This window comes from Cervus elaphus, chromosome 5, assembly GCF_910594005.1.
Source record: "Cervus elaphus chromosome 5, mCerEla1.1, whole genome shotgun sequence".
In the NCBI taxonomy this organism is placed as follows: domain Eukaryota; kingdom Metazoa; phylum Chordata; class Mammalia; order Artiodactyla; family Cervidae; genus Cervus; species Cervus elaphus.
The window spans coordinates 124,139,782-124,158,348 of NC_057819.1; the positions used below are offsets into that span (position 1 = coordinate 124,139,782).

General features: G+C 49.4%; 1 protein-coding gene across 5 annotated transcripts in view; it reads right to left on the reverse strand.

Moving 5' to 3' along the window:
• The window catches only part of LOC122695419 (E3 ubiquitin-protein ligase RNF213-like), a 121,537-nt gene extending 108,340 nt beyond the window's left edge, over nucleotides 1-13,197 (reverse strand). The window contains exons 1-3 of one of the 5 annotated variants that reach the window (XM_043905273.1): nucleotides 13,090-13,197; nucleotides 10,694-10,885; nucleotides 1,734-1,894 (exon numbers count right to left, since the gene is read on the reverse strand). In XM_043905273.1, the coding sequence (XP_043761208.1) occupies nucleotides 1,734-1,894; nucleotides 10,694-10,829 (297 nt within the window). In that variant the 5' untranslated portion in view covers nucleotides 10,830-10,885; nucleotides 13,090-13,197. Of the gene's footprint in view, nucleotides 1-1,733; nucleotides 1,895-10,693; nucleotides 11,680-12,677; nucleotides 12,757-13,089 lie in introns of those variants that run through there. The other 4 variants (XM_043905274.1, XM_043905272.1, XM_043905275.1 and 1 more) reach the window with 4 other exon arrangements.
• Nucleotides 13,198-18,567: the final 5,370 nt, after the last annotated feature.

Consider the following 18,567-nt stretch of genomic DNA (forward strand, 5'->3'; position numbering starts at 1 on the left):
CCCATTTTTCCTTCCAACAGAACCTTAAACTTACTCAATCAAGGTTTAAAAAAGCTCTAATCCTGCTGGGCTCAATACTGTTTTCAATCACAGTGTCAAATACTTCCTAATAGTGTGTATTCCTTGATACTCACTTTTAAAGTATTTACAACAGCCAGGATATGGAGATAACCTCTAGGACTATTGACAGGTGAAAGGATGAGGAAGACGTGGTAGAGATATACAATGGAATACTACTCAGACACGAAAAGGAACAAAACTGGGTCATTCCTACAGGTGTGAATGGACCTAGAGTCTCTTATCCAGAGTGAAGTAAGTCAGAAAGAGAAAAAGAAATATTGTTACATTAATGCATGTTATGTAGAATCTAGGGAAATGGTACAGATGAACCTAGTTCCAGGGCAGGAATAGAGACACAGACGTAGAGAATGAACACGGGGACACAGGTGAAGGGAAGCGGAGGGCGGGATGGACTGGGAGACTAGATTTGACAATAAATACACTACCCATGTGTAAAACAGATCGCTAGTGGGAACCTGCAGGCTAGAACAGGGAGCTCAGCTTGGTGCTCTATGATGACCTAGATGGGTGGGAGGGGGGTGGGTGGGAGGGGATATATGTATACATATAGGCGATTCCTTTCATTATACAACAGAAACTAGTACAACTTTGCAAAGCAATTATACTCCAGTAAAAAAAAAAATTTTTAATAAATAAAAAATAAATTTGAAAAAGGAACTACAAAAAAAAGTTTACCCAAAATTTGTGTCCCACGTGGCCCAGGCTCAAAGCTGGCCATCCTGCTCTGGACAGGATTAGTGTCCAAGGAGAATGAAACACTCACACACACTCACAATTACCACACACTCACAATTACCACACACACTCACACATGCATATACCACACACATACTTTGTGCACACACACACTCGAACATGTGCACATTCTCACACAGGCATGCACACACACCCACAAGAGGCCACAATACTGCCAGCTGCAGCACCTCCCCCACCACCCAACAACAAGGAACAACAAAGGACCACATAGGAAACTAGCCCAACTAGGCAGAGAGACAACGTCCCTCTCAGTCCTCCAAGAAACCTGGGAACAGAGCCGGCTGCTTAGGTCTGGACAGACTGGACTGTGGCGTGGGGAGCTCTCGCTCATCCAAAAGGATGAATCTGTCTTGAATCTGTCAGGCAACTCTCTGCAAGACTCACCTGGGCTCCTGCCTGGCCACTCACTCAGGAGACACTCTCTTTGGGTCTGACACTTATAGGGAGACAAGACGGCTCAGCTTCCCCATTGAGGAATGGCAGCATTTCCAGAGCACCTCCGTTTCCCCAGAGCCTGGAGGCACCTTAGGAGCTGTCTGGTCCATGCAAAAAGCCCAGAGCAGAGACAGACACCCACATGGCAGAAGCTCAGACACCCAGATGCAGCCCTGCCACAGCATCTGGGAGACACGACATGCTGGGTATGGTGGGAGAAAAAGGGAGGGGGATGCAGAGACCCTACACAAATCAGGCACAGAAGGGGCTCTCTGCCGCAGCCCAGCATGCAGGGGCCAACACCTGGGCAGCAGTGAAGTGAAGCTGTGCTGGAGAGGATGCTGTAGGGACACTTGTTCAGCCATTAATGAAACCACAGCAGGAAACAGCGTCCTTGCAAAGCTAGGAGATGGGCAGAACCACACCTCCCAGACCCACTTCCCCAGGGGCCAGACACTCACTCGCTTGGTTTGCCGTGAGTCATTCGAACGGGGCTCATCTGGGTTTTCTTGCCAATCACCTGAGCCCAGGGACAAGGAGGAGCTGCTTTCTTCCTTCAGCTCCTGTCCACACTCCATTTCTCCCTCTGGGGCCGATGTTTCCTTGAGGTTGCTCTGAGGACCTACAAAGGCAGATGCACATGGGTCACATCTCAGAAAAACAAGTGAAAGCCCCAAGGGAAAACTTGGACTCCTCCCATGACCGCTGTTCAAGATTAGTCCTCTCCCCACTCAAGGTGCTGTCTTGGCTACAGTGAGCCAAGCCTGGTACAATTTCTGCTGTCGGGTGGGCAAGAGTGTACACCATGCGAAATGCCAGGCTGGATGAAGCACAAGCTGGGAACAAGACTGCTGGGCGAAATACGAATAACCTCAGATATGCAGATGACACCACCCTTATGGGAGCAAGTGAAGAAGAACTAAAGAGCCTCTTGATGAAAGTGAAAGAGGAGAATGAAAAAGTTGGCTTAAAACTCAACATTCAGGTAACTAAGATGATGGCATATGGTCCCATCACTTCATGGGAAATAGATGGGGAGACAGTGGAAACAGTGACAGACTTCATTTTGGGGCTCCAAAATCACTGCAGATGGTGACTGCAGCCATAAAATGAACACTTGCTCCTTGGAAGAAAAGCTATGACCAACCTAGACAGCATATTAAAAAGCAGACAGGAGACATTACTTTGGCAACAGAGGTCTGCCTAGTCAAAGCCATAGGTTTTCTAGTAGTTATGTATGGATGTGAGAGTTGGACTATAAAGATAGCTGAACGCCAAAGAATTCATCCTTTTAAACTGTGGTGTTGGAGAAGACTCTTGAGAGTCCTTTGGACTGCAAGGAGACCAAATCAGTCAATCCTAAAGGAAATCAGTCCTGAATATTCATTGGAAGCACTGATGCTGAAGCTGAAACTCCAGTACTTTGGCCACCTGAGGAAAACTGACTCATTTGTAAAGACCCTGATGCTGGGAAAGATTGAAGACAGGAGAAGGGGATGACAGAGGATGAGATGGTTGAATGGCATCACTGACTCTATGGACATGAGCCTGAGCAAGCTTCGGAGTTGGTAATGGATAGGGAACCCGGGCGTGCTACAGTCCATGGGGTCGCAAAGCGCTGGACATGACTGAGCGACTTAACTGAACTGAACAAATATATTAAACATCTACAAACATCTAAGGTTCATCTACAAATGAAACTTAAGGCCAAAGAACTAAATAAAACTGGGAGGATATTTGTAACACACGACAGCGAGGGCCACTGTCCTTTGATAAACTGTGGGCATGCTGACCTCCTCTCTCTTCCACCAGCCTCCACTGCAGGGGGTGGGGCCCCCATTAGACTGATCCAATCAGAACCTGGCATTTCTCCAGTTCCAGTCATTGGCAGAAGTACAGCAGGGGTCCAGGGCTAGTTAATGTGGTTTCTGACCCATCAACTCCTTCCTTCTGGTCAGACAAACAGACCCTGTGCTTGGAATCAACTAGTTTGCCTCCATGAAGGCAGCAGCCTGAGGACAAAGCAGGGCCGCCGGGACCTGAGACAGATGCAGAGCTGTGCAGAGACCTGACTCCCTCAGTCTGGAAGTGAGTGTGTGAGGCCCAGTGCACGCATCCCGCTGAGGAAGCGGGGAGCTGGGTGTCCGGTCATCTCCAATACAAACAGCCCCAGTGACTGAAAAATCAATAAGAGTAACTTTAAAAAAAGGGAATTCCCCAAAGAACACAGGTAGTTCAAAGAAAAGGAATTATAAGTGAGCTCTTAACCTTTGAGAAGACACTTATTTACCCTACCAATCAAGGAAGTAGCAATAAAACCCAAGAGGTACCCCCTTTGACCAATCTGACTGGCCCAAAGCTAGACACGCTGGTGTGGCTGGAGATGAAACCTCGAAGAGCCTGCAGAGGAGAGGCTGGGGGAAGCCTTGTGGACTTGAAGGTTTCCATTGTAAATGCACAAGGCTGCTCCTTGGAGCTTGTCCTTGAGACACACTGGCACCAGGGGCAGACCCCTTGCCAGCATCCAGCCCAGCCATGTGCATTTATGGCAGAACAGGAGTCCAGGATAGGACTGGCTCCTGCGTGGCAGAGGTGAGGCCAGTCTCACTAGAGGCCATGGCACAGTGCCACATGATGGAAGCAGGGCGCATCAGTTTTCCACCACGTGGAGGAAACATCTGGAAGGTGACACACCAAACAGTTAAGTGTTGTGTTCATAAGGGTGTGAAGGATCTGGGCTGGGGGTAAGCTGAGGGGGTTACCATTTTTCATACCCTCCCGTCGTAACATATGGGTTATTCATACCAGCATGTATTACTTCTACACTTATCAATATAAAAAGGAAACTAGCCGGATTCAGTAAGAGCAAAACTTAAGAATCTCTTCTGAGCACTCTGCATGTTAACCCATCAAGTACTCACAGCCACGCTGTGACCTTCTCAGGCCCCCAGTTGGCAAGGTGGGGAGCAGGATTTGAATCCAGGCTCAGAGGCCAGGATAGGCCCTGGGGACAGTGACATGGCCACCGTCCTTTCCCCAGGACTGTGGCTGAACCAGAGAAAATTCCTGTCCCTGCCTCATGAAGTACGGGCTCACGGGGTGCATGCACATTAGGCAGCATGACCCACCCTGAAGCATCCCTGCAGACGGATGGGAACAGACACACAGGTGTCCAGACAGTGCTAAGGGAGTCAGATCCCCAAATCTGGTTAATGGCTGATCAACCCATGAATGGGGGAGGAGGGCAGGGACCTCATAGGCAGCCTGAACTCACTGCTACAGAAATAGTTCAACCTAAATCAGTCAGCTGCACAGACTCCACTTCTGGGCTCCCAAATGAACCCCAGCAGCAGCTCTGAGTCTGCTTCCCCCACCCTCCCACAGCAATCCCCACCCCTCCCTGCAGCTGCCTTGTCCTGAAGCCTAAAGAAAATTCCACATACCTCAAGCTTTCATATGAGGTTCCCTAGAGCAGTCACAGCAGAGCAGTCAAAGTCACAGGGACAGAAAGTAGGATGGCAGATGCCAGGGGTTGGGGTTGGGGGAGGGAGGTTAGTGTCTAATGGGGACAGAGTTTCTGTGTGAAAACAGGAAGAAGTTCTAGAGATGGATGGTGGTGACTGGTTGCACAACAATGTGAATGTGCCTAATGCCACTCAACTGTGTCAACTGAAAAAAAATATTCAAAACCTTGAAGTTCCCTGGTGGTCCAGTGGTTAAGAATTCACCTTGCAATGCAGGGGATGCAGGTTCTATTCCTGGTTGGGGAAGGAACATCCCCACGTGCCTTGGAGCAACTAAGCCCACACCACAACTACTGAGCCTGACACAGCCAAATAAATAAATAATCTAAAAAATAAAAAAAGTACTCTAACCTAAATATTGAGAGTTATGTGTTTTATTCAGTGGGAATTCTTAGGACTTCAAGCCCCTGAGACAGGATCTCAAGTTGTCCCACGAGAACTGCTCCAAGGAGGCAAGGGGAGGAGCCAGGTGACACAGAAACTTTGCAACAAAGGGCAGGGAGCCTCAACATCAAAAGATTATTGCTAATTAAAGAAAACCAGGTAACCCAAGTTAAGAAATTTAGCACTTTTCTATATATGGGAAGATGCAAATATCTGGGCTCACTGAAATCATTCATTTGATAGGTGACTCAGCATCTGGGGCCAGTATCTTGTTTTCACATCCAGAGTTCCTCAGGGCCCACCGCAGGGAGTGGCTACAGTCTGATGGCTGCTGTTGCTGCTGCTTCTAAGTCGCTTCAGTCCTGTCCGATGATGGCTGCTAGGTAGCAGGTATTCTTTCCTTCCTGGGTTCCCTCAGGGCTCACCAGCTCACCATTCACAGTGGCTGCAACTGCTGGTGACTGTGACTTCTTTATTTATGTCAGGAAATATTCCAGTCATATTTCTCAATTGTCCACTTAAAATATGTTTAATTTGGTAAATTTTGTGCATCAATGCAAATAATAATCAATCTATAATAAGGAATTGTTGTTGTTCAGTCACTACGTTGTGTGCAACTATTCTGTGACCCCATGGACTGTAGCCTGCCAGGCTCCGCTGTCCATGGGATCTCCCAGGCAAGGATACTGGAGTGAGTTGCCATTTCCTTCCCCAGGGGACCTTCTCTTCCCAACCCAGGGATTGTGAATCCATGTCTCCTGCAATGGCAGGTGGATCCTTTACCACTGAGCCACCGGGGAAGCCCTCTAGAAGAGAGTTTTATTCAAGCAAAACTAAGGACTACAGCCCAGGTGGCAGCCTCTCAATAGTTCTGAGGAACTGCTCCGCTGAAGCCTGGTCTTCAGTTTTACACCTTGTCAGAACAAAGGACATACACCAAATATGAGAGGGGACATCCGTGAAGGAGGTTATCACGTACACAGCAAGTCAGCATGACCCCGGTGTCTGTAAAGGGAACCTCAAGTTTGTGGGCATTGTTGACGTGGACACCACAGCACAGGGGGCATTGATCCCTATCTTCAAAGCATTGTTCCTAACAGTTAAAGCACATGTGTGAGGCATGTTTGACAGGCCATGAGTCAGGCTGTTCCAGTTCACACAGAGTTCAGGCTGAATCATGCATAAGCCGCAATGACTTCCCCATATCTCAGTTTGTGATCATCTCTCCCATCACTTGTTTTTAAATATTTTATCACACTTAAAAAAAATAAAACCACTACATAGAACAATGCAATTCTCCCAGCCCACCCACTCCTCCCACCACCTGACAGCCCCTGGGTCAGATGTGGTGGACATTGAAGGGGAGCAGAATTTCCCACCTCAAAACAAGCTACTTTAGCATCCAGGGTTATTTCCTGCTGAAGGCAATGAAAACTCAGCAGATTTAAGAAAAGCTCTTGAACTCCCCCTCAGTGTTTTAAATTTACATCAGAAAGGGGGTCTATAACAGGAAGAGAGCCATTACTATAGACAGCTTTTAACCAAGAAACTTATCTACATAACAGAGCAACCTCTATTTTCCAAAAGTCTCTTCTGCCTCCCAGTGAAAAGCCCTCTTCTTTGCAGCCCCAGATCCTAGCAGGCTCCTTAAGTCAGGATGTTATAGAAGCTCTAATTACCTGGCTGCCTTTTGGGTCTCAAATTTTTATGGGGCTCCTATACATATGAAATGTGAATCTGTCTCTTATCAATTTAATTGTTGAACAGCCAAAGAATTTAGGAGGGAAGAGGGAGATGTTCTGCTCCCTTGCAGCACAAATTCGACGGCCAGTGCAGGCAGCCACAGAAACCAAGTGTGGCCACATCTTTGGACCCACGAGTGGTGGCAGGCAGGTGGCTCTTTCTCTAACCAGTGAGCCCTCCACAGTCACACCCGAACCCCAAGGGACTGACCCTCTCCCACAGCGGCTGCCTCTGGAGCTTCCCCAGTGGCTCTCAACCCTTCCCGGACTCCTGTGGGGTCTCGGGCTGCTTATCTTGTTGTTTTCTGTTATAAAAACATCAACAAGAAAAACTTGGAAATGCAGAAAATATAAGGAAAAATACATTTCCCAGAAACCACGTCCCTTCCAAAAAATAATCTTTTAGCACTCAAGGAGGAAGTCGCACTTGCATACCCTGGGGCACCTGTGAGAACAGTGGGGAACTGGGGTGGTGGGGGCCTCCTGACCACCTGCTACCCACTGCCCTGTTGGACCTACTGACATTGGAAGCCCTCCACCGCAGACCAGATACACATCACCCTTGGCAAAGTCAGCCACCCTCCACCTATGCCCAGGGTGGCCCCGAACTCTTCACACACTCTCCTTTTGAGGCAGAAATTGTTAGACAGTATAAGACTTTGAGACCTCAATTTCTCTTCTCTTTTTTTTTTTTTAAATTTCAATTTTTCTCTTCTCAAGTACGCGTCTCACTCTTTGTTCCAATTTCCAGGCATTCAGAGGAATGCCTCCCTGGTCTGGAGGATCACAAAACCTTCAAATCCAGGACAAGACAATCATTAACTGCTGTCCAGTTTATTTAGAAGAAAAACTCCAGGTAGACAATTAGCTCGTAAACATACATCTAGCCCCTAAATAATGGTCAGGGGTCTTGAGAAAGGGTCGAGGGATGGTGCTGAAATGTCTGGAAAAACTGACAAACTGGGGGATCCAAGAAAGCTATAAAAATGACAAACTGGACACTGTGCCATTTAAACTAATTGGTCTGAAAGGACGTATATTAAAGTCATGAGCCAACAAAAAATGTACAGATCAATACTAGTAAAGATATGAAACTGCTGTAATCCTTGCCTTTTGGGAGGTTCTTCACCCCCTCTCAATGTCTATGATGAGGGCTTTGCATCTCTGTCTTCTAAAAATAAACTTTGCCTGTATGATTTTGCTAGTTTGCAGAATTCATTCTTTAGCTCCATGAACAGAACTTGGGTTTCATGTTTCACTTTCACATCCTTATCTAGGCGGCCTCTCACTCCCCTCAGATTCAGTCGTCCTGGGTACCTCCAGGAAGCTGCACCACAGCTTCTGGCTCCAAGCTCTGCTCAAGTTCGCGAGGAACTTGCACCCGCAGCACCAGAGGGAGGCCAGTGTCCAGGATGCCCAGAGCTCCCGGCCTGGCAGACCTACAAATGGCTAAAAGGTGGAGATAATCCCTTCAGCAGCCAAGCCTCCTAGCAGTGTGGTTTCAGTTTCCATTCCTGTATGTATGGAAGAGGCTTGGCTGGGTGAGAGAAGCAGAGAAGCCGGCAGGAAGTGGGTGGGGGACAGGAGAAGGAAACTGACAATCTCATTCAACACCCAGGTCCTCAGCCCTACTGTGTGCCCCACAAGAGTGACCACGGCCCAGGTCCTCCCCTCCCACCCCCAGCGATGGGTGAGGGACCACCCCCAGTGACCCAGCCCTAAGGACAATGGCCCTGTTTAGCACTCACTGTGCTCACAGAGGATAAGCAGGCAACCTAGAAGCCGACCAGCTCCCAAAAGCTCTCACAGCCTTTGCCCCTGGGACTGGCAGAGATGCCAAGCATCTCAGAGGTACGGGCTGTCCACTTTGGTAGTGACCAAGCCCTTCTAAGGGTAGGGGCTCCAGAATGACCTCTGACTGGGCCGAGGTGGACAGCTGTCTTGCCTGCTCTCCCTACCTGCCTGGATATGCAAGATCCTAGATGACCTGGTGTTCTCAGATAAGGCTTTTTTTCCCCTATTGTGTTGGAAAACACACCAATTGCTCTTAGCAGCCCTGTGAAAGCCCCTCGCACAAAATTGAAGGGAGGCCAGGAGGAGTGAGATTTCCTGTTGACTTTCCCAAAGGGGTGAGTCTCAGGAGGCGCCAGCCACAGGACTTGAGACTCAAAAGAAGCCCTAATTTTCTCCTGTTAATCCATCTCATATCAATTTAATTCTTAGACAAGCCAAAAGGACCTAGAAGGGAAGAGGAAAACTCCTTCCCCGACGATGCTAAGGCCAACAAGACCTCAACCACAACTTCCTTCTAGGGAACTGGCTCTGGCTCCTGAGTTCTAAATCTTTTCTCTACCAGTTGCTAGCTGTGGGACTGTGAACAGTTACTTAACCTCTTCTTGCTTCACTCTTGGCATTTGTAAAATGGGGATTGATGATAGCTCCTCCCTCAATATTGAGCATAGCACTGGGCAAATCACAGGTTAGCTGATTGGTATTGGTTTTATTTGTGCTTTTAGTTTCTGAGGTCCCAAAGACCCCTCCTCCCAAGACCCCCTAGTCAGGCAGATGTTCTAGTGACCAGGGTGGGGAGCTCTGGAAGGTGGGAAATTACAACTGGATACCAAAACTTCAGCCATGCCATGCCATGCCATGATTCAACATCTGGACCAGGAATTGATCAGAGTGAACACCTGGCTGCCCACCAAGCTCCTCCGAAAGGATTAGCAACAAGAAGAAATCAATTAAAAAGGCAACAACAAAAAGTGCAACAAAAAGTGGCCACCTCTCCATACCTCTCACAGTCCAAAGAGTGCATCTGTAACAGGAGCACTTTGTACAAATGCAGCCAAAACAGAACCAATTAAAAGAACTGGGGGGCGTCTATCTCACCCCTGATTCAAACTGCACCTTCTTCAATTCACTCAGCAATTATTTATTGAGCACCTACTATGTTCCAGGCAACATTCGGGAGACTTGGGAAAAAGCAGTGAATGAGACAGCAAAGGTCTCTGAAGACCCACCATGGTGTCATCCAAGTGCCACTGGGACAAACAGCCTGGGGAAGTGCAGTTCGGAGTGAAGGGGCAGGGCAGGCGCAGTTTGCAACTGGGTGGTCAGAGTGGGCCTCCAGAAGAGGAGACACTTGAGCAAAGATTGGAAGGCAGGGATAGGGGAAGCTGTGCTGCCCTCTACGAAAAGGTGTGTTCCAGTCGAGGGACCAGGCAGTGCAAAGGTCCTGTGGTCAGAGCATGTCTAGCATGTACTAGAAGGAGCAGGGAGACAGTCCAATGTCCCAGGCATCAAGAGAATCAAGGACCCACCAGAGTCAGCAGGTGAGGGCCACCTGACACGGGTCCTCCTTCATGCGCCCATGAGCCACCCCTCATCAGGAAGGCGCCTGTGCAAGCTGCGGGGGCCCCTCCCCCACCAGGGGGGCCTGGGATGCCACTTTATACAGCATCCTCTGAAAACCGCTAAGATCCCTCAGCTCAGCCCAACACTTGTCATTCCCTAAGGAGAAAGGAAACTCCAAGTTCTCTCCAAGAAATGAAACTGAAATTCTTTAAAAAGTGACAGATGCTTTCAGCAAAGGACTAGATAAAACTGTATTTCTAAGGAAAGTTTCCTCTAGAAACAATTCTCTATCACAGAAGACCTGCTAGCCTGGGCTGCCTGCTGGTCAAGGTCTCCACTTCTAGGGATGGAAGAGGGACTGAGCTAACTGCCCTCCCCACCACCTGCACCAGGCTCCCAGCCCCATCGGAGCCTTACCTGGTACTCCTTCGGGGGCTGCAGGAAGCAGCCTCTGTCCACACTCACTGCAGAACTTTGGGGCTTCCTCTTTGGAGATATGCCGACAGGAAGGACATTCCATACTTCCAGGGAGAGGAATTCCTGGGGCCGGCATGCTTCTGCAGATCTGGAAGCTAGAGGCTTGAGGCTGCCAGCTTTATACCCCGCCACCTGTCACGTGACCACAGCCTTGCTTCAGTTTCATTTTCTGAGAAAGTGAAATTGTGGTGGCCCAGTTCTCCGTGCTCAATTGAAACCTAGTCTGATCACCGCCCCAGGGGTTCTCCAGTCTGCCTCATCCCAACCTCCCCTTCCATGTGGCTGCAGCACCCACTTCCTTCTCTGCTGCCCCCACCAGGGCCAGGCTTGCCCCTCCCAGCCTCCTGACATCACTCAGTGAGCCTAAAAACGTCCCCATCCAGCTGAGACTGGGAGCCAGTTCAGCTGAGCCAAGTTGAGTGGAGACTAGGGGTAGTAGGGGAGCAGGCAGAGACTGCAGATACCTGCTGTATGCCCTAGGCAAGGGACTCAGACTCTAACTGGCTCACTGCAGAAATGCTGGCAGCAAATGGCTGAGTCAGAGCCTGCCAAAGGAACCAGCCTGCACAGGGCAGCCCAGGGCTACAGGGGATGGCAGTCAGGCCTCTTAATAACGGGGCCAGTGGTCAAGATTCCTAATAACAGGAATTGCCATCTACTAAGCCTACACTCTTCTTACGGACCATCTGGCCCTCTGAACACCCTCCGTGGGGGTGGCAGCAAACCATGGTCAGGGTCATGTGCAAGGTCAGGACTCAGGCTGAGAATCTCCAGCTTTCAGAGACCACTGAGTTCATCCATGGTGAGAGTGGAGACACGTATCTTGGTTCTTGAGGCACAAAGATCCACCTGTCACCCTTTTCTGTTGGCTTCAGACCCAAGAATTCTGCTGGAGCAGCAGCCCAGTCGGCTCCTTCCCCAGCTGGGAGGGCAAGCAAAGGGCCCCATCAGACAACAACTCCCTGTCTGCCAGCCTCCTGCGGCCCCTGCGTCTCCTCACTTCATCTGACACCACCAACTTGGTCTCCCTCTGATGGTGGGCTAGGCAGGGGGAGAGCAGGACCAAAAGCACCCAAAGTGTGCGGTTATCCTCAGGGTCCTGATCCCCACCTCCCTTCTCCCCCTCCCAACGCCCCCTGAAACAACCATCACTGTACTCTCGATGACTCCCCAGGGCCCAGTCCTCTCTCCTAAGGTGCTTTCCCTCTCTCCAAAGCTCTGCTTCCACACAGACCAGAAAACTCACAGCAGGGATCAGAATTCCTCACTCGAGTGTCCTACTGTTTCTCCCCAGCACCGCGGGCTTATGGGTTACCGCAGGTACCAACACTTCTCTATTCTCTGTTTCCTTTTTTCCTTCCCCCTTTTTCCAGCCACATCCCCCCAACCACCACCAAAGAAAACCAGGTGGTGGCCCCCACCTAACCCTCCCCCATTCTCAGCCTTCCCTGGCTTCCCCCAGGGCCACCTCCCACTCCCAGTTGTCAAGGCCATCACCCAAGAGGTGCCAACTTGGCCTTCAGCCCCTGGCCACAGACAACCCTGATGAGTCAGGCAACCCTGATAAGTCAGGAGCACCCTGCTCTCTGAACGGCCCGGTGATGTGGGCAGTGATCCCGGTCTCGTAAAAGTTACTGTGAAATAAAAGATAAAGGGCATTTTTCCCAACATCACTTTCCCGTTGTTGCAATTAGTGAAAGCCCAGGATTCAGTTCTGGGTACAGGCAGAGGCCCCCCCGGTCTGGAGGTCTCCGTCCGCTATCAGCCCCGGCCGCGCCCTCTCCCAGACTAGGGTGCTCTTGAGTTCAAAGCCGGAGCCCAGCACTCCCCCGCAGGGGGTCCAACCAGATGCTGGGCGCCCCCCCCCCCCGCCCCCGAACATCACTGGGGCCCGGGGAAAGCGCTAGGGCCCCGCCGCGCCCACCTGCTGCGCGCGGCCAGAGAGCAGGGTCGGCACTGTCCCGCGGGGCCGGGATGGACCGGGAACCCGCGGAGAAACCGAAACTTGGCGCCCGGATTAGGAGGGGGCCGGCCCAGACTGCGGCCGGACACGACGCATCAGGGCGCAAGCGCCGCTCCCCGGCAGTGCCTCGGGCCCGGCCGCCGCGACCCAGGACCAGACTCGGCGGGACCCCTGATCCGTGGGACCCTCTCGCACCTAGAGGAATGGCACTCTGACCAGTGGGACAGCTCGTAACCGGGGTAACTTGCGCCCTGCACTCACGGAAACCGGCATCCCTCCCTGTAACCCGCATTCCGCCCCTCGAGACCTGCAGCCAAGGTGCCCGCGCCCGGCCCTGCAACTGTGCACCCCAGCCCGGCCTGTCAGCTCTCACCTAGGCGGCTCCCGAGCCCACGCTGCCGCCTGTAGGCAAGGTTTCGTTTCTGTAGTCCTGGGTCCCGCCCCTCCCGCTTCGGCAGGCTCTGCGGAGCTCACGTGGGTGTGGCCGGAATTCCCGGTCGAGTGGCGCCCTCCAGTGGACCCGGAGCCAGGCCCTGTTCAGTTTAGTTCAGTTCAGTTTCAGTCGCTCAATCGAGTCCTTTTGCGACCCCATGGACTGCAGCACGCCAGGCTTCCCTGTCCATCGCCAACTCCCAGAGTTTACTTAAACTCATGTCCACTGAGTCGGTGATGCCATCCAACCATTTAATCCTCTGTCGTCTGCCGGGGTCCAGCCTCAGCAGGATCCAGGGGTACCCTCAGGATGAACGGCGTCGGTGAGAGAGAGACAGAGACAGAGACAGAGACAGAGAAACCAGACTAGGGGTATGCAGCAGGGTCTGGCTGTGCTTTATTTTTCAACATATACCCTAAGTTAGTACATTTCTAAGGGGAAGGTAGTTTAACATTACATCAGCTTGTCCTTCATGAAACCAGGGTTTTTCTGCATACTTCTTTGTTTATGAGAGTCTTGTACATTATCTTCTGGCCTGGAGGCCTATTGACATTTTATGACCTAGGTGAATGCAAAGCTGTTTTCCGTAATCTATTCTTTATTGAACACAAAGGTCAGTCCTTTTGCAGAAGTTCTCAGCTAAATTTATCTAAAAAGTTTACCACACAAACACTCTGCGGCTCCAGTGAGGCAGCCTCTGCTTAGCACTCTTGGTTAAAATTAACAATTCTAAACTCTTATTTTTCTAAATCTTTAACTATAACCACTTTTAGAATAATATTTTTGTGTTCTCTAATACGGCTTCCTCACCCCTGAAGGGCTCTGTGCCTATTACGGCCTTTTGTGTGATCAGGTTCTTTATGCTGTTTATGATTAAGGTGTTGTGAGCAGTCATGTGCATTAGTACGCATTTGCCAAGCAGGCTAGAATGCCAGCAAAGGGGTCTAAATTCAAACACTTGCTTCATCCTGGATAATCTTATAGGATACCACCGTCCGGGGGACATATTGATTAAAGTTCTAAGTTGATTCTGTTTGGAGAGAGATCGGGGAAGGCCTTCTACCTGTGTCACAGAAATTAGGGAGTAGTCTAATATAGCAAGCATCAGAAAGACAGAGATCATTTTTAAGGTTAGTGCCGGGGCAGCTTTTCGAAATCCCTGAAGTCCTGATCTGCCTTGCTTGTCAGGTCTTCTCCTCATGACCTTGTCATGGGTGGGATCTCGTGTGCTGGCTCCCGTTCTCCTCCCGCCTTCAATCTTTCCCAGCATCAGGGTCTTTTCAAATGAGTCAGCTCTTCCCATCAGGTGGCCAAAGTATTGGAATTTCAGCTTTAGCATCAGTCCTTCCAATGAATATTCAGGACTGATTTCCTTTAGGGTGGACTAGTTGGATCTCCTTGCAGTCCAAGGGACTCTCAAGAGTCTTCTCCAACACCACAGTTCAAAAGCATCAATTCTTTGGCACTCAGCTTTCTTTATAGTCCAACTCTCACATCCAGACATGACTACTGGAAAAACCATAGCCTTGACTAACGGACTTTTGTTGGCAAATTAATGTCTCTGCTTTTAAATATGCTGTCTAGATTGGTCATAACTTTTCTCCCAAGGAGCAAGCGTCTTTTAATTTCATGGCTGCAGTCACCATCTGCAGTGCTTTTGGAGCCCCAAAATAAAGTCTGTCACTGTTTCCACTGTCTCCCCATCTATTTGCCATAAAGGGATGGGACCAGATGCCATGACCTTAGTTATCTGAATGTTGAGTTTTAAGCCAGCTTTTTCACTCTCCTCTTTCATTTTCATCAAGAGGCTCTTTAGTTCTTCTTCACTTGCTGCCATAAGGGTGGTGTCATCTGCATATCTGAGGTTATTGATATTTTTCTCTTGGCAATCTTGATTCCAGCTTGTGCTTCTTCCTGCCCAGCATTTCTCATGATGTACTTTGCATAGAAGTTAAATAAGCAGGGTGACAATATACAGCCTTGATATACTCCTTTCCCTATTTGGAACCAGTCTGTTGTTCCATGTCCAGTTCTTTTTTTTTTTACCATGTCCAGTTCTAACTGTTGCTTCCTGACCTGCATATAAGTTTCTCAAGAGGCGGGTCAGGTGGTCTGGTATTCCCATCTCTTTCAGAATTTTCCACAGTTTATTGTGATCCACACAGTCAAAGGCTTTGGCATAGTCAATAAAGCAGAAATAGATGTTTTTCTGGAACTCTCTTGCTTTTTTGATGATCCAGCGGATGTTGGCAATTTGATCTCTGGTTCCTCTGCCGTTTCTAAAACCAGCTTGATCATCTGGAAGTTCACGTTCACATACTGTTGAAGCCTGGCTTGGAATCTCACACAACGTGGCCTTTTCAGGGTGATCTTCTTTCACTGTGCATCACGTTTCAAGTCCTATCCGTGTGGTAGTGTGTGTCGGGACTTCATTGTTCTTTATGACTGAATAAATATGTGAGAGTTGGACTATAAAGGAAGCTGAGTGCCAAAGAATTGATGCTTTTCAACTGTGGTGTTGGAGAAGACTCTTGAAAGTTCCTTGGACTGAAAGGAGATCCAACCAATCCATCCTAAAGGAAATCAGTCCTGAATATTCATTGGAAGGACTGATGTTGAAGCTGAAACTCGAATACTTTGGCCACCTGATGCAAAGAGCTGACTCATTTGAAAAGACCCTGATGCTGGGAAAGATTGAGGGCAGGAGGAAAAGGGGACAACAGAGGATGAGATGGTTGGATGACATCATCAACTCAATGGACATGAGTTTGGGTAAACTCTGAGAGTTGGTGATGGACAGGGAGGCCTGGCATGCTGCGGTTCACGGGGTCGCAGAGAGTCGGACATGACTAAGTGACTGAACTGAGCTGAATAGAGACACAAGAGAAAGAACTTGTGAACACAGGGAGGTAAGGAGAGGGTGGGGTGAATTGAGACAGTAGCATTGAAAATATATACATTACCATGTGTAAAATAGATAGCTATACAACACAGGGAGCTCAGCCTGGCACTCTGTGAGGACAGAGATGGGTAAGATGGGGGCAGGGGCTGGGAGGGAGGCTCAAGAGGGAGGGGCTATGTGTATACTTACAGCTGATTCACATTGCTGTGAGGCAGAAACCAACACAGCATTGTAAAGCATTTGTCCTCTAATCAAAATTTAAAAAAAATTTTTTAAATCAAAAAAGGGGGCCCAGGGTTCCCACCCATCTTCTCCTTTCCCACACTCAGCAGACACAGTGTCCTTCCTCTGGGCTGAGAACAGCAAGCTCTGTCCTTTCTGGGGTTCCCCTCCTGCAGTGCCTGCCTCCTGCAAGGTTGACTTCTCCCAGCCATTGAACCCCAGCATCTTTGTCTGAGCTCAGGCAGTGCTTAAGGATTTGGGGGAGGCCAGCAGAGCTTGGTTGGGCTGTCAGTGTGGGGACCGGTGAACCCTGCCGGTGCCCATAGCAGAACCCTAGGCCAGCCCCGAGGTGATCCAGGGCGTTTCTAAGGGACCAACAGAGTGGGCGCCACTGTCCGGATAGTGCACAGGTGAGGGCAGAGGGAACACATCACGTGGCCTGAGAAGACACATTTACCTGCCAGATGCAGCATCTTTAGTTTTAAAACCCAACTCAGGGACCTCCCTGGCGGTCCAGTGGTTAAGATCTCATGCTTCCACTGCAGGGGTCAGGGGTTCAATTCCTGGTCAGAGATCTAAGATCCTTACACAACATGTAGAGTGGCCAAAAATATGAGAGAATAAAACCCAACACAGTCTTAAGGAATTTGAATTCTTCCAGTGAGAGACCAAGCCCTACAAAGGAGTTGTCTTTAGGCCATTTGAAAGCCCTCAGAGTCATCTTCCCTCCACCCTCTTCTCCATGTTCTCGTCCATTCCTTACAGGACTCATGAAACAGTAAAGGGATTTTTAAAAATCCAGCCTTGGAGAAATGGGAGTGGGCTGGTCCACTGTTCTGCCTTCAGTTTAGTTTGTGGTTCAAGATAAATGTGGGACAAGCCAGCTGGAGTTTCAGGTCACCTCCTCTGGCGAGTCTTCCTTCAGCCTGGACAGTCCAGTGTTAGCCTGGCTGCTCAGGGCGCTCCCAGGCATGGAGTTCAGAGTGACATCAGAACACTAATCTCTCCAGCACAGGAAGCCACTTATAGCAGGAGGCCTTGGCTTCCTACTTTATGAGAAGTCAGCATGTGGGATTGTCAGTGTGAATATTCTGTCTTGAAGGTGTTCCAAAGTAGATCGAGGTTCTGGACACTGGCCACGTCCAGGTGCTGAGGACTAGTGGGAAGTGGCCCTGTCAATGTGTCAGCTAAACCAGAACGATGGTTAACAACCCAAAGAACCGAGTCAAAACACACAGACCAAATCAAATAAAGACAGAAAAGATGGAGAAGCCAGGTGTTAGGAGCCCATTTTGAATACTCACAGAGAAAACCCCTCACATTCCCTATTCTGTATCAATGAAATAAATGTAGGCATTGAAACGTGCACAGAATTTTTTTTTTTGGCTGCATCGGGTCTTAGTTGGGGTGCACGGTCTCAGTTGCAATGGGTGGACTTAGTTGCCCTGAGGCATGTGGGATTTTAGTTCTCTGACCAGCAATCAAACCCATGTCCCCTGCATTAGAAGGCAGATTCTTAATTATTGCTTTGGAAGGCAGATTCTCAACCATTGGACCACCAGGGAAATCCTGTACCGTTTTTAAAAGTAAAAAAATAATATAACTTTAAACAATGTGCAATATATGATTCAACAAAATTTGAAAATAAGGTTGTTGTTGTTTAGTGTCTAAGCTAGTCCAACTCTTTTGTGACCCCACGGACTGTAGCCTGCCAAGCTCCTCTGTCCATGGGATTTCCCAGGCAAGACTACTGGAGTGGGTTGCCACTTCCTTCTCCAGGAGATCTTCCCCATACAGGAATCGAACCCGTATCTTCTGCACTGGTAAGTGGATTCTTTACCACTGAACCATAAGGGAAGCCCAGAAAATAAGATAGAAAATAACAGAATATGAGAACAGTGGTAGGTGCGATTTATTTTGTGGGGCTGAGGCAGGCACAGAGAGAGATCAATTGGGTGGAGGAGGATGGTGGGGTGTTAGGATGAAGGAAGAAGGGGACGAGGAAGCCAGAGTACTTGATGAACAGTTTCAGATGGCATCACCTCCCACTTTGTCCCTAAAAGATGGTGCTCTGGACATTGCTGGCTTCAGTCTGGACATCTTCTCTTTCTGGTCCAGTGTTCACAAAGGGACTGGCTCCTCCACATAGAAGATTTCCTTGTGGCAAGTCTGCTAGTCATTATTCCCCAGGTCAGCTGCATGAGAGGGGAGCCCCTGGACTTAGCTCCACAGCCCACCTGGCAAAACCCAGTATAGAGTATCTTCCTGATCCCTTCGATATTGGATCATTCGAA